This window comes from Loxodonta africana, chromosome 5 (assembly GCF_030014295.1).
Source record: "Loxodonta africana isolate mLoxAfr1 chromosome 5, mLoxAfr1.hap2, whole genome shotgun sequence".
NCBI lineage: Eukaryota > Metazoa > Chordata > Mammalia > Proboscidea > Elephantidae > Loxodonta > Loxodonta africana.
The window spans coordinates 135,630,251-135,650,506 of record NC_087346.1 but is presented as its reverse complement, the minus strand read 5'-3'; the positions used below and the strand labels follow the sequence as shown (position 1 = coordinate 135,650,506).

The 20,256-nt window shown below is 42.0% G+C and overlaps 1 protein-coding gene across 1 annotated transcript in view; it reads right to left on the bottom strand.

The window, feature by feature from the left end:
• CCDC149 (coiled-coil domain containing 149) overlaps window positions 1–20,256 on the bottom strand; it is a 127,418-nt gene that overhangs the window by 65,918 nt on the left and 41,244 nt on the right. The window contains exons 2-3 of the mRNA XM_010591398.3: window positions 16,131–16,292; window positions 15,500–15,538 (exon numbers count right to left, since the gene is read on the bottom strand). Coding sequence (XP_010589700.2) covers window positions 15,500–15,538; window positions 16,131–16,292 — 201 coding nt within the window. The remainder of the gene's footprint in view (window positions 1–15,499; window positions 15,539–16,130; window positions 16,293–20,256) is intronic.

Here is a 20,256-nt window from a genome sequence, read left to right as displayed (position 1 = left end):
GAAATGCCTTTCTTTGTCACGGAACAACTGGACCCCCAATTACAACTGATGTCTGCAGAAGCGCTTCACCCAGGCCAGCTCCTGGTGTGGGAACTGGGATGCTCCCAGCAATTCTCTATGCAGGGATGCTGACTGCAAACCCTGACCGGTATTGTGAAGGCAGGCACCAGGGGGCTGAGACAGCAGTGTGGATCTCACTCCAACCTCTTCTCCACCTTTTTGTGGAAATTCCTGTCAAGGAGGGTAATGCATATGGGTGAGAGAAGCTGTCCTTCCACTTTTGACTCAGAGTTTTTCAAGTCCTGAGCTATGTGTGTCAGAGTAGAGCTGTGCCCCATAGGGCATCAATGGCTGATTTTCAGAAGCAGATCACCAGGCCTTTCTTCTGAGGTGCCTCGAGGTGGACTCGAACATCCAACCTTTTGGTTAGCAGTCGAGTCTGTTAACTATTTACACTACCTAGAGATTTCCAATCCCCACTACTTCTTAAACTCTAGCTCTTTGCCTCTACCGATTTATAATTCCACTATAAATGCCAGACAATGTCAAAACAATTTGCACTATAAAAACAAATAAACAAAAAACAAACCCATTGCCGTGGAGTTGATTCCAACTCATAGCGGCCCTATAGGACAGAGTAGAACTGCCCCACAGGGTTTCTAAGGACTGACTGGTGGATTCGAACTGCCAACCTTTTGGTTAGCAGCCCAGCTCTTAACCACTGTGCCACCAGGGCTTTTTATAATCTAGCCATGAAAAAGTTATTTTACATCATAATATAAAAATGATGTATACTGAAGTCCTGTAATACACCTCTCAATCTACAGACATAAAAATCATAATCTGACTAAACCAGAGCCAGTATGGAGTCACATGAGCAGGGCCTCAAGTCAGCAAACTGAAACCTCAACTTCTATTTCATGTAATTACCGAACTTTCCCAGAAGCCAAAACCCAAGTCGACCTATTGACTTTTCGGCAACAGAAATCTAAGCTACCCAATCAGGACTCAATTGATCAGTTTAACTTGGCTCAAAGTTTCCCTTGATCCCAGACAAGGAGAGAAAACACCCGCCAGCCAGTCTGAAAATTGCTGAATACATTTTCCTTGTTTCCTGTCTGTCCGCCATTACAACAGCCTGTCCACCTGTACCACGCTTCGCAACTCTCATCCGACCTTCAGACCAGACACTCCAGTTCATGAACTGAAAAATAAAGCCAATGAGTTCATACACAAATTTAATATGGCAAACATTTTGTTTTTCACAATTATGACAGGAATGGAAAAGTGAGAGAGAGAGTGAAACCCTTGGCTAGGCACTTCCCCAAGAAGAAGAAAAAGACAGTGTGGGAGACAGAGACCAGAGTTAGAAAAGGCTGCTCAACTACATGTTATTAACCAAAAAAATCCAAACCAAACCCGTTGCTGTGGAGTCAATTCTGACTCACAGCGACCCTATAGGGCAGAGTAGAACCGCCCCAGGGTTTCCAAGGAGTGGCTGGTGGATTTGAACTGCCAACCTTTTGGTTAGCTGCCCAGCTCTCAACCACTGTACCAACAGGGCTCCACATGGTATTAAGAAGTTGAAATACTTTGGGCCCTTTAAATCCATACCTTCAATAAGAAAAAGTACTAGATTAAGCAAAAATATGTTAAAAGAAAAAAAAGCTTGATGAAACATCAAGTGTAGTTGAGAGGTGTGATTGATAGCAAATTTAATTGCAATTTCTACTCCGCTGCTTTGGTCTGATGGGGACTCCTGTGTTAATACCAATCAACAGAAACTTGCTTTGCTTAGCAAGGGCCCTCTATTCACAGCAGCTGCCAAAGTGATGACCTCGGCTACAGCGACAGCTTTCTTATTTACAAAAAACAACCACCCCAGAGCTTTCTACATATATTTGGCTGTTCCAGGAGTCATCAGCAGCCTACCCCCAATTCTTAATCTCAAAACACACACTTGCGAATGAATGCCTTGCCAGGCCTCACGGGCAAACGCTTTTGAATAGGTTTGGGAGGTTTCTATTTAAATAAATGTTTGCTTAATCTTAGCCGTTATGATTCTGCATCTGCCACTTAGTGGCTCTGTTAATAGCTCCCAAGTTCTTTAGCCTCACTGAACCTAAATTTCCTCACCTATGAATTGGGAGAGGTTCATGCCTTCCTCCCAAAATTGCAAAGATTCAGAGGGCTTAGCAAGGGGCCTGAGCGCTCAGAATGAAGTTGCTGCTATCATTTGTGAGGGTGCCAATGGGCTGGACCCTGGATTTCTTCCCAGTTTCCCTGGTGTAACAGTAAAGTAATACCATTCAAAGGGTTATGAAAAGAAACATCTCAAAGCCTTCGAGATCTTTGAAGGAAGTTTGAGGTTCTGAGCATCAAACCAGGATGCATATGCAAAGTTGCTCTGATTTGCTGTCACAGAGGGTTAAATAAAATGGACCAGGAGACATTTCTACCGCAGTAAAGGCTCCCCCCACCACCCTACAAAGCTCTGATTTCTCTAGGGTTGTCATCGCAGCGCATGTCACCCTCTAAAGGGGTCATCACTTTTTAGAGACAAGAAAGCAAAAGGTCCCTCCTGGACCAGGAGGAATATACCTCCTGTGGCGTGTCTGTTTTAAATCAAAACAGGAAAAGAAAAAGATAAAGATGTGTTTGGTTTTTTATTCAAGGAGAAGTCTGCATGGAGAAAATGTGCTGCCATGACCCCAAAGAATCCCATCTCATAAGAAGATTAACCCAAGATAATTTCAATTCCCCTTTGTCTCCTTTGCAGGAACTGCTGGTTTAGCAAAAGAAAAAGTATTTAAAGGGTCGTCTGAAATCTCTTCGTCATCTCGCGCTGCCATGCAGCGGGACGCTCTGTGTACAGTTCTGCCTGGAGGATCAAGAAGAAATTTTCATTTCAATATCCCACGAGAATCTATTAGCGCAATCACTGTTGTCACGATTTCTTCACAGCTTCTTTAACGGATGATTTGCCATTGAAAATTGAGTTGTTTTAAAAGGATTCTAACTTCCAAAAGAAAGCCTGGACAGCTATATTTCCAGAACTACATACCACATAGAAGTTGCAGTCTGTCCTTGGAGGAGGGAAAGACTGCACGGCAACATTATGACCGAGCATTGGTGGTGACAGGAAACAACTCTGGGTTGTCCATTGCCATTGAGTCAATTTTGACTCATAGTGACCCTATAGGACAGAGAAGAACTGCTCCATAGGGTTTCCAAGGCTGTGTCTTTAGGGAAGCAGACTGCCACATCATTCTCCCATGGAGTTCAAACCACCAACCTTTTGGTTAGCAGCTCAGCACTTAACCTCTGAGCCACCAGGGCTCCTTAACACTGGGTTGTTGTTGTTAGGAGCCGTTGAGTCGGTTCCAACTCATACCTACCCTATGCACAGCAGAACAAAACACTGCCCGGTGCTGCACCATCCTCACAATTGTTGCTATGCTGTGTTTGACCCCACTGTTGTAGCCACTGTGTCAATCCATCTCACTGAGGGTCTTCCTCTTTTTTACTGACCTTCTACTTTACCAAGTATTATGTCCTTCTCCAGGGACTGATCCCTCCTGATAATATGTCCAAAGTATGTGAGACAAAGTCTCACCATTCTTGCTTCCAACGAGCATTCTGGCTGTACTTCTTCCAAGACAGACTTGTTCGTTCTCCTGGCAGTCCATGGTATATATTCTTCACCAACACCATAACTGAAAGGCATCAAGTCTTCTTCAGTCTTTTTACTCATTGTCTAGCTTTCACATGCATATGAGACAATTGAAAACACCACGGCTTGGGTCAGGTGCATCTTAGTCCTCAAAGTGATATCTTTGCTTTTAAACGCTATTTAAAGAAGTCTTTTGCAGCAGATTTGCCCAATGCGATGCGTCTTTTGATTTCTTGACTGCTGCTTCTGTGGGCGTTGACTGTGGATCCAAGTAAAATGAAATCCTTGACAATTTCAATCTTTTCTCCATTTATCACAATGTTGCTTATTGGTCCAGTTGTGAGGATTTTTGTTTTCTTTAGGTTGAGATATAATCCATTCTGAAGGTTATGGTCTATGACCTTCATCAGTAAGTGCTTCAAGTCCTCTTCACTTTCAGCAAGGAAGGTTGTGTCATCTGCATAATGCAGGCTGTTAATGAGTCTTTCTCCAGTCCTGATGCCCTATTCTTCTTCATATAGTCCAGCTTCTTGGATTATTTGCTCAGCAAACATTGAATAAATTTGCATAGGGAAAACATGAAACAATGAGTTAGCAGGTAGATATTCCAAGCTCACTTTTACTCCTTCCTCACCACTCCCAGAGGGCTTCAAACCAGTCAGTAACCTTTGGGCTTCTAGAAAGGGCTGGACTGAATGTTGGCTATGGGGTTCCTTTCCACTCAGTCTAAGAATCAAATTAAAAAAAAAAGAACTATAACACTGACCTACAAGTTAGTAGAATTGGAGTCTAGTCCTACCAACACTCACTGCACACTCACTAGGTACCAGACAACAAGCATTATAAGCACTTTCATATCAGTTCCTCATAAGAACTTTATGAATATTATATCCATTTTGAAGATGAAGAAATTGACTCTCAAGAAGATGACAGAGTTTGCCCAAGATCGCCCAGCCAGCACATAGAAAGGTTAAGATTTGAATTTGTGCAATTGGATACCAGAGCCCAGGCTCTTACGTTCTACTCTTCCATGGCACTGCCTTGCAACTTGAAAAATCTGCCAGTGTGACCTCAGAAGATAGTAGGGAGATACATACATACACATATATAAACCAAACCAAACCTGTTGCCATCAAGCTGAGTTTGGCTCACAGCAGCCCTACAGGACAAAGTAGAACTGCCCCGCAGGGTTTTCAAGAAGGACCCAGTAGATTTGAAGTGCTCCCAACCTTTTGTTTAGCAGCCGTAGCTCTTAACCACTGTGACACCAGGGTTTCCTACATACATATGGGGTCCCTGAAAAGCACAGGTACTACAAAGACTAAGGATGTGGCATTGTTTTCTATCTATATTTGAGAAGAACCTTTAATACATTTTGAGCAGTAGCTCTTAAATGCAGTTGGTGGAACTTCAAGGATTCATGATGGCCTGCAGGGGGTCTGTGAATCCATGCAATTCTGTGTACTTTGGACATGTTATCAGGAGAGACCAGTATCTAGAGAAGGATATTGCGCTTGGTAAAGTAGAGGGTCAGCTTTAGAGAGGAAGACCCTCAACCAGATGGACTAACACAGTGGCTGCAACAATAGTCTCAAGCATAGCAACAATCGTGAGGACAGCGCAGGACCAGAGTGTTTCAGCACCTACCACCACCAACACATGTGCCTTTCCTGTGGCAAAGGCCATGGTTTTTGTCAGATTCTCAAAGGTGTCTGTGATTCACAAGATTGATGGCTAATGCGCTCAGCTGCTAACTTAAAGACTGGAGGTTCGAGTCTACCCAGAGGTACCTCAGGGGAGAGGCTGTGTCTGACAAACCAGCCATTGAAAATCCTACGGAACACTGTCCTACTCTGACACACGGAGGGTTGGCACGAGTTGGAACGAATGGCAACTGGTTTTTAGGAACCCAGAAAACTGAACTGAATCACAGGGAAGTCCAACAAAGGCTGATAATAGAAATCTTTCCCTCTGAGTCAAGAGATGAACAGGGGAAAAGACCAGAAGAGAGCTCATAGGAATTCTGCTCTCTAAGGGAAGAAGTGGAAGCCACAGCTTCAAAGCCAACGGGCAAGAAGACGCTCAATGCAACATCTTTTTTTCCAACACGCTTATCTTGCGATCTTCACGTCTTGTCTGTTAGCTCGGCAGGTGATTCTTGTTTCAGTGTCTTCTACTTATGAGATGTGTATTTGCTTTGCAGCTGGAGGGGTAAATACTTCACTGCTATTTTGCCTTCGGGATAAACATATAAATAATACAGGAGACACTGGGTCGGGGTGCATGCTTCTACCCTCTTCCTGCTGACGGAGAAGTTTAGAAAATAATTGTGCCTCTTCCTCCCCGTATTCGCACACGTATGCCAAAGCTGTCTCCTTCCGGTGAAATGCAAAGTTTCACTGTAACCACTGCCTAAAAATTTAATGCTGCGTTTTCTTCCCCACACATTGAGCTAATGAAGATGACATCCTGATACTCCCTGCCCAAAAATCAATCACATGCTTAAAACCATAAATAAATAAATAAGCTAAAGTGAAAATTATTTTAAAAGGGTAAGATTCTTCTTTTCTCCAATTACTGGAGCTATTTTTCCCTACTACTTAATCAAGGCAAGTGGCTTCCATTATGAAAACAGAATTCCCTTCTTCACTTGGTGCTACAGATTAGGAAAAAAGGCCTGGTGATCTACTTCCAAAAATTAGCCAATGAAAACCTTATGGATCTCAACAGAACATTGTCTGACTCACTTGCTTTGGATATTATCTTAGTCATCTAGTGCTGCTACAACAGAAATACCACAAGTGGATGGCTTTAGCAAACAGAAATTTATTCTCTCACAGTCAGGAGGGTAGAAGTCCGAATTCAGGGTACCAGCTCCTGGGCAATGTTTTCTCTCTCTGTCAGTACTAGAGGAAGGTCCTTGTCATGAATCTTCCCCCGGTCTAGGAGCTTCTCAGCAAAAGGACCCTCGGTCCAAAGGATGTGCTCCTCTCCTGGCCCTTCTTTGTTGGTGGCATGAAGCCTCTCTCCTCTCTGCTGGAATCTCTTTTTTATATCTCAAAGGCTGACTCAAGATACAACCTAATCCTGTAGATTGACTCCTGCCTCATTAACGTAACTACCTCTAATATCCCTCATTAACATCATAGGGGTTAGGATTTACAACACATAGGATAATCACATCAGATCATAAAATGGTGGACAGCCACACAATATTGGGAATCATGCTGTAGCCAAGTTGACACATTTCTGGAGGATACAATTCAATCCAGGCACTGGGCCGAGCACTGTGCCTGAATTAGTTCATTTGTTCCTCGTAGACAGTGAGGTAGATACCGTATTTATCCTGTTTTACAGATGAGAAAACTGAGACTCAGGCACCCAAAGGAACCCCTCAAAGCCACACAAATAGTTTGATAGATGTTATTGTTGACTCCCCAACAGGACTTCCATACCCAGGTGATTCAGCCAATTAGTGTGTGGCACTTCCCTGGTGGAAGTCGTTAGAGTAGGCATGGAGACATGTCCTACACTGACCCAATCAGACTAGAAGGAAGGGTGTCTGCTCCATGGCTGGATTTTCAGCCTCTCCTGCTAGACATGAACAAAGCAGCATATAGCTTTGATTGCCCTGGAAGCCATCCTGCGTACATAAGGGAACCAGCCTTAGAAGGAAACAAAGGCTAAAATCAAGAAGAAGCTGATGTTAAGTTGGGATAATGGTAGGGTTGCCAGATAAAATAGAGAATGCCCCATTAAATGCAAATTTCAGATAAGCAACAAATAACTTTTAGTATAAGTATGTCCCAAATATTTCATGGGGTATACTTATATTAAAAAAGTATTCACTGCTTATCTGAAATTCAAATTTACTTGGGTATAAAGGTCCCTGAGTGGCACAATAGGTGGTCCCTGGTGATCCGCTTTCATAAAAATTACAGCCAAGAAAACCCTATGGAGAAGTTCTAGTCTGTAACACGCGGGGTCGCCATGAGTCGGAATCAACTTGATGGCAACAGGTTTGGTTTGGTTTTACATCGGGCAACCCTACACAGGGAAGAGAACAAGTACATGACAACTTCATGAAGCCGCTGATTGTACTAAGGCCCACACTACCTCTGAATTTCTGGTTATATAAGATCATCAATTACTTTATTGTTTAAACCATTCAGAATTTGTTACTTGCACCCCAATGTATCCTAACTCACGCAGTAAATCTGTGGATCCAACCCAGGGAGGAAGACTACAGAACCCAAGCTTATACCCACCATACTAAATCCTAAAAGGACAAAAGCTAAATGCCATATTAAAAGCCATAAAGCCAATGCTTCGGACATTGAACTTGTATTTTTCAAGCTATAAGAATGCATCCAGAATGACTTACTAGAATTCATCAGATTCTCCTCAGTCAGTGTAAATTTTTTATTATAAAGTCATGGAACGTGAATTCACTTAAAACCGTAAAACTCTCTCACAAATACTAACAAACTCTAAAATCGCAGCAAAGATGACTGCCTACAGCCACCAAAGACACAAAAACACCTAGCAACTCAAGATTAACTTTTAAATTTGTGAACATTCATGTAATTTTGTTTTAAAAAAAAAACAAAACAAAACACCAATGAACTCCATGGAAAAAATAAACTTGAGATCAAACCAGGAGTGATATGTAATAATCAAAGTAGTAGGGAGTATGAAGATGGCAGCACTGGATGGGTGGCCATAGGACTGAGTTGCTATTTAAGGGTGAAGAGTGCTTTTTTTCTTTGTCTTCTTTTTAGGATGTCTTGGGTACACTATTCACTTAGCACCAGAATCTCTAAGACAGTGAACCCAAGGAGTTTATATGTGGTGCCAGGTATACCATCAATGAACAGAAGCAGGATGCTGCTTGAGCCATTGAAGCTGTAGAGTCCAGGCAATTCCTGGTCCTCATCTGCATCCACCAGCCTGAAGCCTTACTTAGTGTAGAGGTTTTCCCATCATACAGCACACACAGCATCAATGTCACCATTGCTCCAGCTCCCCAAAAGGCCACGTTGGGTGCTGTTGAATCGATTCCAAATTTTAGCGACGTGAAGTGTAGAACTGTGAAGTGTAGAACTGCCGCACAGGGTATCCCAGGCTATAATCTCTATAGAAGCAGATTACCAGGCCTTTTCTCCCTTGGAGCTGCGGGGTGGGTTCAAACTGCCAACCTAATGGTTAACAGCCAAGCATTTAACCGTTGCAGCACCAGGGCTCCTTTTTCAAGCCCAAAACTTTATAATTCAGGGGCATGTCAGGATAGAACATTGGGAAGTTAAGGAAAGTTCTAACGAAGATGTTACTGGAAAAAGCTATATATGTGTGTGTGTGTATATATATGTATATGTGTGTCTGTGTGTATATATATGTATTTTCAACTAGATTAAAAGAAATTTAACTTAGAATATTCCTGAATATAATGTTATTAAATGTTAACTGTCCCCGAATTAATCTAAAAATTTAACAAAACCCCAATCAAAATACCCATAGGGTGTGAGAGAGAGAGAGAGAAAGAGATTGGGGGAAATAACATGTTTCTAAGTTTTAGCTGGAAAAATGAACACATAAGAAAAACAAACAAACAAACAAAAATCTGAAAAAGAAGGGTAAAGGGAAGAAGACTAGCCCAATCAGTATTAAAAGAACTCCAAAGCAAAATTGATTAGAATAATGTGATACCACTATAGGACTACACAGGAAGTTCAATGCTACAGAAGAGAAACACCAGAATCAGATCCACAGCCTTATAAGAATTTGTGGGCATCCGAAATCAGCGGGGGAAAAATGGATTATTAATAGATGCTGTTGGTTACCATATAGGAGAAAAACAATGAAGTCAAAGGATAACTTCTGATTGTTTTTTGTTGTTGTCGTTTTGGTTTCTTTTTTGCTTGTTTTTGATGAAGATATACATTAATTCGGAAGAGGATGTAGAGTGAGCGATATCATTGCTTATGTCAGAAGGATTTGGCTGAAAGCAGAGAATACCAGAGAGATGTTTACCTATGTTTTACTGACTATGCAAAAGTCTTCAACTGTGTGGATCATAACAAATTATGGATAATATTGCAGAGAATGGGAATTCTAGAACACTTAATTGTGCTCATGAAGAACCTGTACATAGGCCAAGAGGCAGTTGTTCTAAGAGAACAAGGGGATGTTTTTGTTGCTAGGCGCTGTTGAGTCAGTTCCGACTCATAGAGACCCTAAACACAACAGAATGAAACACTGCCCGGTTCTGGGCCATCTTCACAATTGTTGCTATGCTTGAGCCCGTTGTTGGAGCCACTGTATCAATCCATCTGGTTGAGGGTCTTCCTCTTTTTCACTGAGCCTCTACTTTACCAAGCATGATGTTCTTCTCCAGCGACTGATCCGTCTTGATAACATGTTCAAAGTATGTGAGACATAGTCCCACTGTCCTTGCTTCTGAGGAGCATTCTGGTTGAACATCTTCAAAGACATTTAAACAAGGGGATGGTTTAAAGTCAGGAAAGGTGTGCATCAGGGTTGTATCCTTTCACTATACTTATTTAATCTGTATACTGAGCAAATAATCTGAGAAGCTGGACTATATGAAGAAGAATGGGGCATCAGGATTGGAGGAAGACTCATAAACAACCTGCCATATGCAGATGACACAACCTTGCTTGATGAAAGCTAGGAAGACTTGAAGCACTTACTGATGAAGATCAAAGACCACAGCCTTCAGTAGGAATTATACCTAAACCTAAAGAAAACAAAAATTCTCACAACGGGACCAACAAGCAACATCATGATGAATGGGGAAAAGTTTAAAGTTGTCAGGGATTTCATTTTACTTGCATTCACAATCAACGCCCTTGAAAGCAGCAGTCAAGAAATCAAAAGACACATTGCGTTGGGCAAATCTGTTGTAAAAGACCTCTTTAAAGTGTTAAAAACCAAAGATGTTACTTGAAGACTAAGGTACACCTGGTACAAGATATGGTAGTTTCGATTGTCTCATACGCATGTAAAAGCTGGACAATGAATAAGGAAGACCAAAGAAAAATAAAAGCCTTTGAGTTATGGTGTTGGTGCAGAATATTGAATACATCATGGACTGCCAGAAGAATGAACAAATCTGTCTTGGAAGAAGTACAGCCAGATTGCTTGTTGGAAGGAAGGATGGTGAAACTTTGTCTCATGTACTTTGGACATGTTATCAGGAGGGACCAGTCCCTGGAGAAGGACATCATGCTTGGTGAAGTAGAGGGTCAGCGAAAAAGAGGAAGACTCTCAATGAGATAGACTGACACAGTGGCTGCAACAATGGGCTCAAACATAGCAATGATTGTGAGGATGGTGCAAGACCAGGCAGCTCTGTTGTACGTAGGGTTGCTATGAGTCAGAACCGACTCAACAGCACCTAACAACAACAACGCACAGCAAACATATATCAACTCAGCAATTTCTACACGAACAATTCATTGACATTGGTTGTTGTTATTAGGTGCCGTTTAGTCGGTTCCGACTCTTAGCGACTCTATGCACAACAGAACGAAACTCTGCCCGGTCCTGCGCCATCCTCACAATCATTGTTATGCTTGAGCCCATCGTTGCAGCCACTGTGTCAATCCACCTCATTCAGGGTCTTCCTCTTTTCCACTGACCCTGTACTTTGCCAAGCATGATATCCTTCTCCAGAGACTGATCCCTCCTGATAACACGTCCAAAGTATGTAAGACACAGTCTCGTCACCCTTGCTTCTAAGGAGCATTCTGGTTGTACTTCTTCTAAGACAGATTTATTCGTTTTTCTGGCAGTCCATGGTATATTCAATATTCTTCGCCAACACCACAATTCGAAGGCATCAATTCTTCTTCGGTCTTCCTTATTCATTGTCCAGCTTTCACATGCATATGATGCGATTGAACATACCATGGCTTGGGTCAGGCACACCTTAGTCTTCAAGGTGACAACTTTGTTCTTCAACACTTTAAAGAGGTCCTTTGTGGCAGATTTACCCAATGCAATGCATCATTTGATTTCTTGACTGCTGCTTCCATGGCTGTTGACTGTGGATCCAAGTAAAACGAAATCCTTGACAACTTCAATCTGTTTTCCTTTTATCATGATGTTGCTCATTGGTCCATTTGTGAGGATTTTTGTTTTCTTTATGTTGAGGTGCAATCCATACTGAAGGCTGTGGTCTTTGATCTTCATTAGTAAGTGCTTCAAGTCCTGTTCACTTTCAGCAAGCAACGCAGGTTGTTAATGAATCTTCCTCTAATCCTGACGCCCTGTTCTTCTTCATGTAGTCCAGCTTCTCGGATTATTTGCTCAGAATTCAGATTAAATAGGTATGGTGAAAGAATACAACCCTGGCGCACAGCCGTTCTGACTTTAAACCAATCAGTATCCCCTTGTCCTGTCCGAACAACTGCCTCTTGATCTATGCAAAGGTTCCTCATGAGCACAATTAAGTGTTCTGGAATTCCCATTCTTTGTAACATTATCCATAATTTGTTATGATCCACATAGTTGAATGCCTTTGCATGGTCAATAAAACACAGGTAAACATCCTTCTGGTATTCTCTGCTTTCACCCAGGATCCATCTGACATCAGCAATGATATCCCTAGTTCCACGTCCTCTTCTGAAACTGGCCTGAATTTCTGGCAGTTCCCTGTCGATATACTGCTGAAGCCGTTTTTGAATGGTCTTCAGAAAGTTTTGTTTGTGTGTGATATTAATGATATTGTTCTTTAATCTCCACATTCAGTTGGATCACCTTTCTTGGGAATAGGCATAAATATGGATCTCTTCCAGCCAGCTGGCCAGAAAGCTGTCTTCCATATTTCTTGGCAGAAACAAGTGAGCACCTCCAGTGCTGCAACTGTTTATTGAAACATCTCAATTGATATTCCATCAATTCCTGAAGGCTTGTTTTTTGCCAATGCCTTCAGAGCAGCTTGGACTTCTTCCTTTAGTACTATTGGTTCCTGATCATATGCTACCTCTTGAAATGGTTGAACATTGACTAATTCTTTTTGGTGTAATGACTCTGTGTATTCCTTCCATCTTCTTTTGATGCTTCCTGCGTCATTTAATATTTTCCCCATAGAATCCTTCACTATGGCAACCTGAGGCTTGAATTTTTTTTTCAGTTCTTTCAGCTTGAGAAACATCAAGCGTGTTCTTCCCTTTTGATTTTCCATTTCCAGCTCTTTGCACATGTCGTTATAATACTTTACTTTGCCTTCTTGAGGTGCCCTTTGAAATCTTCCGTTCAGTTCTTTTACTTTATCAATTCTTCCTTTTCCTTTAGCTGCTTGACGTTCGAAAGCAAGTTTCAGAGTCTCCTCCAACATCCATCTTGGTCTTTTCTTTCTTTTCAATGACCTCTTACTTTCTTCATGTATGATGTCCTTGATGGCATTCCACAACTCATCCGGTCTTAGGTCACCAGTGTTGAATGCATCAAATCTATTCTTGAGATGGTCTCTAAATTCAGGTGGGATGTACTCAAGGTCATATTTTGGCTCCTGTGGACTTGCTCTGATTTTCTTCAGCTTCAGCTTGAACTTGCATACGAGCAACTGATGGTCTGTTCCACAGTCAGCCCCTGGCCTTGTTCTGACTGATGATATTGAACTTCTCCATTGTCTCTTTCCACAGATGTAGTCAATTTGATTTCTGTGTGCTCCATCTGGTGAGGCCCATGTGTATAGTCGCCGTTTATGTTGGTGAAAGAAGGTATTTGCAATGAAGAAGTCGTTGGTCTTGCAAAATCGATCATTTGATCTCCAGCATTGTTTCCATCACCAAGGCCATATTTTCCAATTACTGATCCTTCTTCTTTGTTTCCAACTTTCACATTAAAATCATCAGTAATTATCAGTGCATCTTGATTGCATGTTTGATCAATTTCAGACTGCTTCTTCATCTTTGGCTCTAGGGGTTGGTGCGCATATTTGAATAATAGTCGCATTAACTGGTCTTCCTTGTAGGCGTATGGATATTATCCTATCACTGACAGCATTGTACTTCAGGATAGATCTTGAAATGTTCTTTTTGACAATGAATGCAACACCATTCCCCTTCAAGTTGTCATTCCCAGCATAGTAGACTATATGATTGTCTGATTCAAAATGGCCAATACCAGTCCATTTCAGTTCACTAATGCCTAGAATATCAATGTTTATGCATTCCATTTCATTTTTGACGATTTCTAATTTTCCTAGATTCATACTTCATACATTCCAGGTTCCGATCTTTAATGGATGTTTTCAGCTCTTTCTTCTCATTTTGAGTTGTGCCATGTCAGCAAATGAAGGTCCCGAAAGCTTTACTCCATCCACAACATTAAGGTCGACTCTACTTTGAGGAGACAGCTCTTCCCCAGTCATCTGTTGAGTGACTTCCAACCTGGGGGGCTCATCTTCCAGTACTATATCAGACAATGTTCCACTGCTATTCATAAGGTTTTCACTGGCTAATACTTTTCAGAAGTAGACTGCTGGGTCCTTCTTACTAGTCTATCTTAGCCTGGAAGTTCAGCTGAAACCTGTCCTCCATGGATGACCCTGCTGATATCTGAATACTGGTGGCATAGCTTCCAGCATCACAGCAACACACAAGCCCCCACAGTACTACAAACTGACAGACACGTGGGGTGATGTTGGTTACATTCTTCAAACTGTGCCACCTTTTTCAATATCTTTTTCTGAATTGTTCTGCTGCCATCAACACAAACTTACTGTCCCTAATCTTCTCATTTAACCTTTCAAGTTGCTGTTGTTAATTTGCTCTCATATAGATAATTCCTTAAAGAACACAATGCTCAAGGCAGACATTTCTTTTCCAATCAAGCTAAACTGTTGTTTGATTTGGAAACCCTGGTGGTGTACTGGTTTAGTGCCACAGCTGCTAACCAAGAGGTCGGCAGTTCAAATCTGCCAGGCGCTCCTTGGGAACCCTATGGGGACAGTACTATTCTGTCCTATAGGGTTGCTATGAGTCGAAATTGACTTGATGGCCCTGGGTTTTTTGGGTATCGTTTGGTTTAAAGGTGACTTCAGGAGATAGCTTTGGTTTAAGGTTTAAGGACTTTCTCAGGGCAATAGTTTCAGGGGTTAGCAGCATCAGTGGCTCCATAACGTCTGGACTCCATGAAGATTTGAAGTTTTGTTTCACACTTTTTCCCCTTTTAATCAGGATTCTGCTACAGAACCTTTGAGCAAATCGATAACTTTTGAGTTTTGGTAGTAAATGGCTTTTACAAGTCTGACGCAGCAGGACCTAAACAGCAGAACAGTATCCACCCACCAAACAGTGAGCTAAAATGCAGTAGCCATGAGCCCTCAGCTCTCAGTTTTTCCAGGTTTTCCAACAAGAAGAGAACGCAGTCAACTCTTGCACCCTCTTCCATCCTGTTAGACTTTATTATGTTTCACCCCATTCCGAACCCCTCTTCACAGTCAGTATCTGTCTACAACCTTGATGGAAAGGATTCTCAGATGCAAAGGATTCTGGGAAATTAAAAGAAGCTCTTCTGTATACATTTTGGCATTCCTGAGCCTCCCAAAAGAGTGCCTGCGTGGCACAAAGGGTTTGTACTTTTTTCACCAAGGAGAAAAGGCCTGGCAATCTGCTTCAATAAATATTACAACCAAGAAAACCCTATGGAGCAGTTGTACTCTGTAACACATGCAGTTGTGGTGAGATGGAATCAATTCGATGGCCACAGGTTTGGTTTGATTTTGGATCCTCCCAGCTGTTGTCAGCATCAGTACTGACCACCTGAGCCTTATCAAAGAAAAGGGATAAGTCTTACCTGTTTCCTCTTTTCCGGGGGCAGTGATGGATCTCCATCCTACAAGGAAAGCAATGTTACATTTTACTTTTTCAAAACACAGATTTGCTTAGACTCAAGGAAATGAACCAAACCATGAACCTAAATCCAGACACCCACCTTCAACGGCCCTGAAACCAGTAATCTGCTGAACCAAGCGCAAATATACTTTTCAAGAAATTAACTATAAGCTAAACCAGAGTTATTTTGGGAAAACCCAAAGGGAATCAGTTCCAATTAGGACCATATATTTTTTCTAAAATTATGTGAACTGGAACAAAACTGGATTTAATCGAAATTATTTTTGAGCACAGCCTAAACTGAAATAGTATTTCATTTGGTTTGGGTCCCTCTATAAATAGTTAGATCCAAAGGAATAGTGGTGGGCAGACAGACACACACACAACCATAGACACACACACACACACACACACTTGAGCCTTCTCTGTGGGCAGGAGAATGGCAAGGGGAAGAGGCAAACAGGTGATTTTCCCTTCTTACTTTTTCTACTTCTGTATTGTTTGAATTTAACCATATTTTGAACAAATGGCATTTTAAAATCCCCCTCTTTATATCTTAACGAGGGAAGAGGAAAACCACCGTGAATACGTACAATCAGCTCCCGGTATTTCTTCTTCAGCGACTGGTGGCGTTCTCGGAGCTGATTGGCCATGAGTTTGTACTGGTCTCTTTCCTGCTGGCATGTGTCCAGCTCCTTGGAAAGGATCAGCAGGGCTTCCTTTTTACTCTCCAGCTTCCTTTTACACACTAGGTACTGCAGAGCAAACACATTAGAGCAACTGGTCAAAAACAGCCACAGGTCTCCACTTAACACACCCTGTGGATTCTTTTGCCTTGTTTTTAGAGATCCTACACCCAGAGACATTTGTGAATAAGTGACACAGTGTACATAAAGGCTGCTACAGTGCCTGATGCATACTCCACTCACAAAAGCACCAAAATTTTGGATATTCATGAACTTCGATTAACTGTCAAAAACAAAACAAAACCCATTGCCATCAAGTTGATTCTGACTCATAGCAACCCTATAGAACACAGTAGAACTGTTCTGTAGGGTTTCCAAGGAGCAGCTGATGGATCTGAACTGCTGACCTTTTGGTTAGCAGCCACAGCACGCCATAGCTCTTAACCACTATGCCGCCAGGGACCCTTGATAAACTAGGGCAGGGGAAATGATCTAATTGACAAGTACAAAAGCAGACTGTTAAAATGTGTGCGTGTGTGGTATGTGTATGCACATATATTCCCGGGGGGCAGTGGAGGTTCAGTGGTAGAATTCAGGAGACCTGGGTTCAAGTCCCCATCAATACACCTCATATGCAGCCACCATCTGTCTGTCAGTGAAGGCGTGCATGTTGCTAGGATGTTGAACAGATTTCAACAGAGCTTCCAGATTAAGACAGACCGGGAAAGGCCTGGGAATCTACTTCCAAAAATCAGCCGATGACAGCTCTCTGGAGCACAACGGTCAAATCTCGTTATTCATGGGTCGCCATGAGTCAAAAGGCCCCTTGGTGGCAGCTACGACAATAACAACATATATAACCAGACCCCAATTTTGTTTTAAAAAGATTTATCTATCCAGGCAAAATTGTGTAAAATTTTCTTAAAATTTGCAAAATGACATACACAGAATATTTAAAGAAGGATTTTCAAAAAAAAAAAAATACTACTAAAAGTTGCAATGGTAGTAAAATTAGTTGCTTTTTTAAAAAAATTTCTTCTTTCTGCTTTTCTATGCTTTCTAAATTTTCTATAATAAACTTATATGGCTTCTATAAACAGAAAGAATACCAAAAAAGTCCTTAAAAATAATTGAATTGAACCATAAATCACTGAAATAGATTGCACCTGCCCACACAGCCCAGCAGGCATTTTCTCACTTGAGAATTTGTTCACTACCTCGGCCTGGCAATGTACAACTTCAATGATTCAAAGACAGGCACCCACCACCCAGAGACTCATTTTATGAGCTGAAGTATTTTAGCCACACTTTAAAGTCTCCAAAAATAATAGGGTGCACCTAGCTGGAACTCTTGCCTGGGAGTTATGGGATTTCTTCAATCCTCCTTCTCCACACTCCCCCCTGCCCTGAGCCACCCCCACCTGACTGACGGTCACCCACCACACTGGCCAGGGCGAGCCTGACTAGGACTCCTTAGTTTTATTGGATATATCGCACCGTCTGATGTTATTCACACATGTGAAATGTGGCACGAAATACCTTTTGAATTTGCCCCGTAAAAGACCAAATTCGGAGCATTCATGAAAACAATTTATAGTTTCATTATACACTCTGACATGAGCACTTTGTCATTATGGAGGCTCACACAAAGCAGAGAGAGAATCAGCACTCCCATACCATTTGAGTCAATGCTCTTTTATGGACAAAAAGCATTACTCATATATAGTGCTTGCTCGGAACTGACTTTGTTAAGTTCAATTTCAAATAAATGAAAGCGGAGAAAAAGTTTTGTGCATTAGCACAATTTTTTTTTCTTTAAAAAAAAAAAAAAGTAATTGCCTGGCTTCAAAAACAAAGGAGAAAGAAAAGCCATTCTGAGACAGATTTGAGTTCTAAGAGAAGACACCTCCACCTTGGATGAATTTTATTCCTAGCAGTAATGAGGTTGGAATTTTGCCTTAAAACATCCTGGATTTTGAGACTTTGACATCATCTTCATGGAGGCAAAATGGTTCTGTTGTCACAGTGATTTCTCAAGAGTAAAACCCCCAATGAGTAAATATCACAGGAGAGAGGCTCAAAAAAGCAAAACTGCAACATCCTAAGGGAGGTATTGAGATTTCACAGGAAAAAATACCATTTACACACAATTTAACAGATCCGCTCTTGTTCCTGCAGTTCTATTCCCATAATCAGCAGCTTCGGTTGTCAGTGCTATTAGTATCAGTAGCACAGAGATGGCAACTTTCATCCTTTCAAGCTATCAGATCCAAACCTGAGGCCCCAAAGACACTCAGTGACTTTCAACTTTGGGGATGAAAAACCCAATCACATGGAGGCGCTGCAAGTTGCAGTAGGCAAGATTAGGTGTAGCATCTGGTCTACTGAAAGTGGATTAGGCAAGGGCTGCCACTTACCAATCACTGGTAGACTGGGAATCAAGCTTCCCTGACCCTGAGAGACGACAATCTGTTAGGGTCTGTTATGGGTTGGATTGTGTTCCTCCAAAAGGTAAGTTGAAGTCCTAAGCCCTGGTACTTGTGAATGTAAACTTATTTGGAAATAGGGTCTTTGAAGATGTCATCAGTTAACATGAAGTTATACTGGAGTCAGGTGGGTCCTAATTCATTAAAAATCCTTATGAACTTAGAAGAGACCCAGAGAGACGTAGGAGGAAGAAACCAAAATCAAACCAAGCCCATTGCTGCCCAGTTGATTATGAGTCATGGTGACCCTATGTGTTACCATTCAGAACTGCTTAATAGGGATTTCATGGGTGTAATATTTATGGAAGCAGATCGCCAGGACTTTCTTCCATGGAGTGACTGGGTGAGTCTGAACCGTCAATCTTTTGCTTAGTAGTTGAGTGTGAACCGTTTGCTACACCCAGGGGCCCTATGGGGGAAAGATGGCCATGTTAAGATGGAGGTAGAGATTGTAGTGATGCATCTACAAGTCAAGGAACGCCAAGGGTTGCCAGGAACCACCAAAAGCTAAAAGAGGAAAGGGAAGATCTAGAGCCTTCTGGACTTCTAGCCTCCAGAACCATAAGACAGTAAATTGCTGTTGTTTTAAGTCACGCAATGTGTGGTACTTCAGTACAGCAGCCTTAGGAAACTAAGACAGAGCCCAAAGAAGGAGCTGTTTCCTCCCCCAAGGAAGGGTCTGACTTGGGTTGTTGAAGCTGTGAAGGGCAGCACCAGGGTCTAAGGTACCTGAGAGCAAACACAGGCTCAGAGGTCTCCACTGAGACCCAGGGACCTGCGTTCTGAGGTGTTGAACCTCAGCAGTTTAATTCCTCTGAGGATGTGGAAAACAGAACATTGATAAGCCATCAAAGGGTAAGAAAGCAAACACATTCTGTAGAGAAAAATGAAGCCACACCAAGAAAAGGGTGGAATCTGGGGGCCACTGCTGGGCTGCTCTAGTCCACAGCAGTGATTTCAAAAAATTTTATTCCAGGTTATTTATTTTTATCAGTAGAATTCTCTTTTGAACCTACCTTAGGCCTAAGCTTCATTTAGAAAATGACTCAATGTGGAGCTGCTCTGGCTGAAGGTGGAGAGAGTTCCACATTAGACTTTCCTTGTAGTACCACCCAGCCTGGCATGGAAGAACCCTAGATAATTGTAGTTTTAAATCACCGTGAGGTGAGGTAAAAATGCGGATCCCTGGGCTTCAGCCCAGACTCCCTGGATTGGAATCTCTGGTGGCTAGGCTCAGGAATCTGCATTCTTAGCACACGGTACAGGTGATGCTTACTCAATATGCAGTTTGGAAACTTGGGCTCTGGAGGCCTGAAGCTTCACAGTGTCTCAAAAGTTAGAAACAACTAAAATGATCTGGAGAGACTGAGGGACCAGCTGGCAGCCCCCAAGTTCAAAGGCAAGGCCTGCTCTCAGAGTCATTCTGATGGGTGTCTGCGTGACCTTCTGTAGCACAGAGAGGTTTTAAACAAATACAAGCATGGGCAATATTTTACCACACCTGGCCAAAAATCCTATATATGCAAAGTCTCATTAACATAACGATA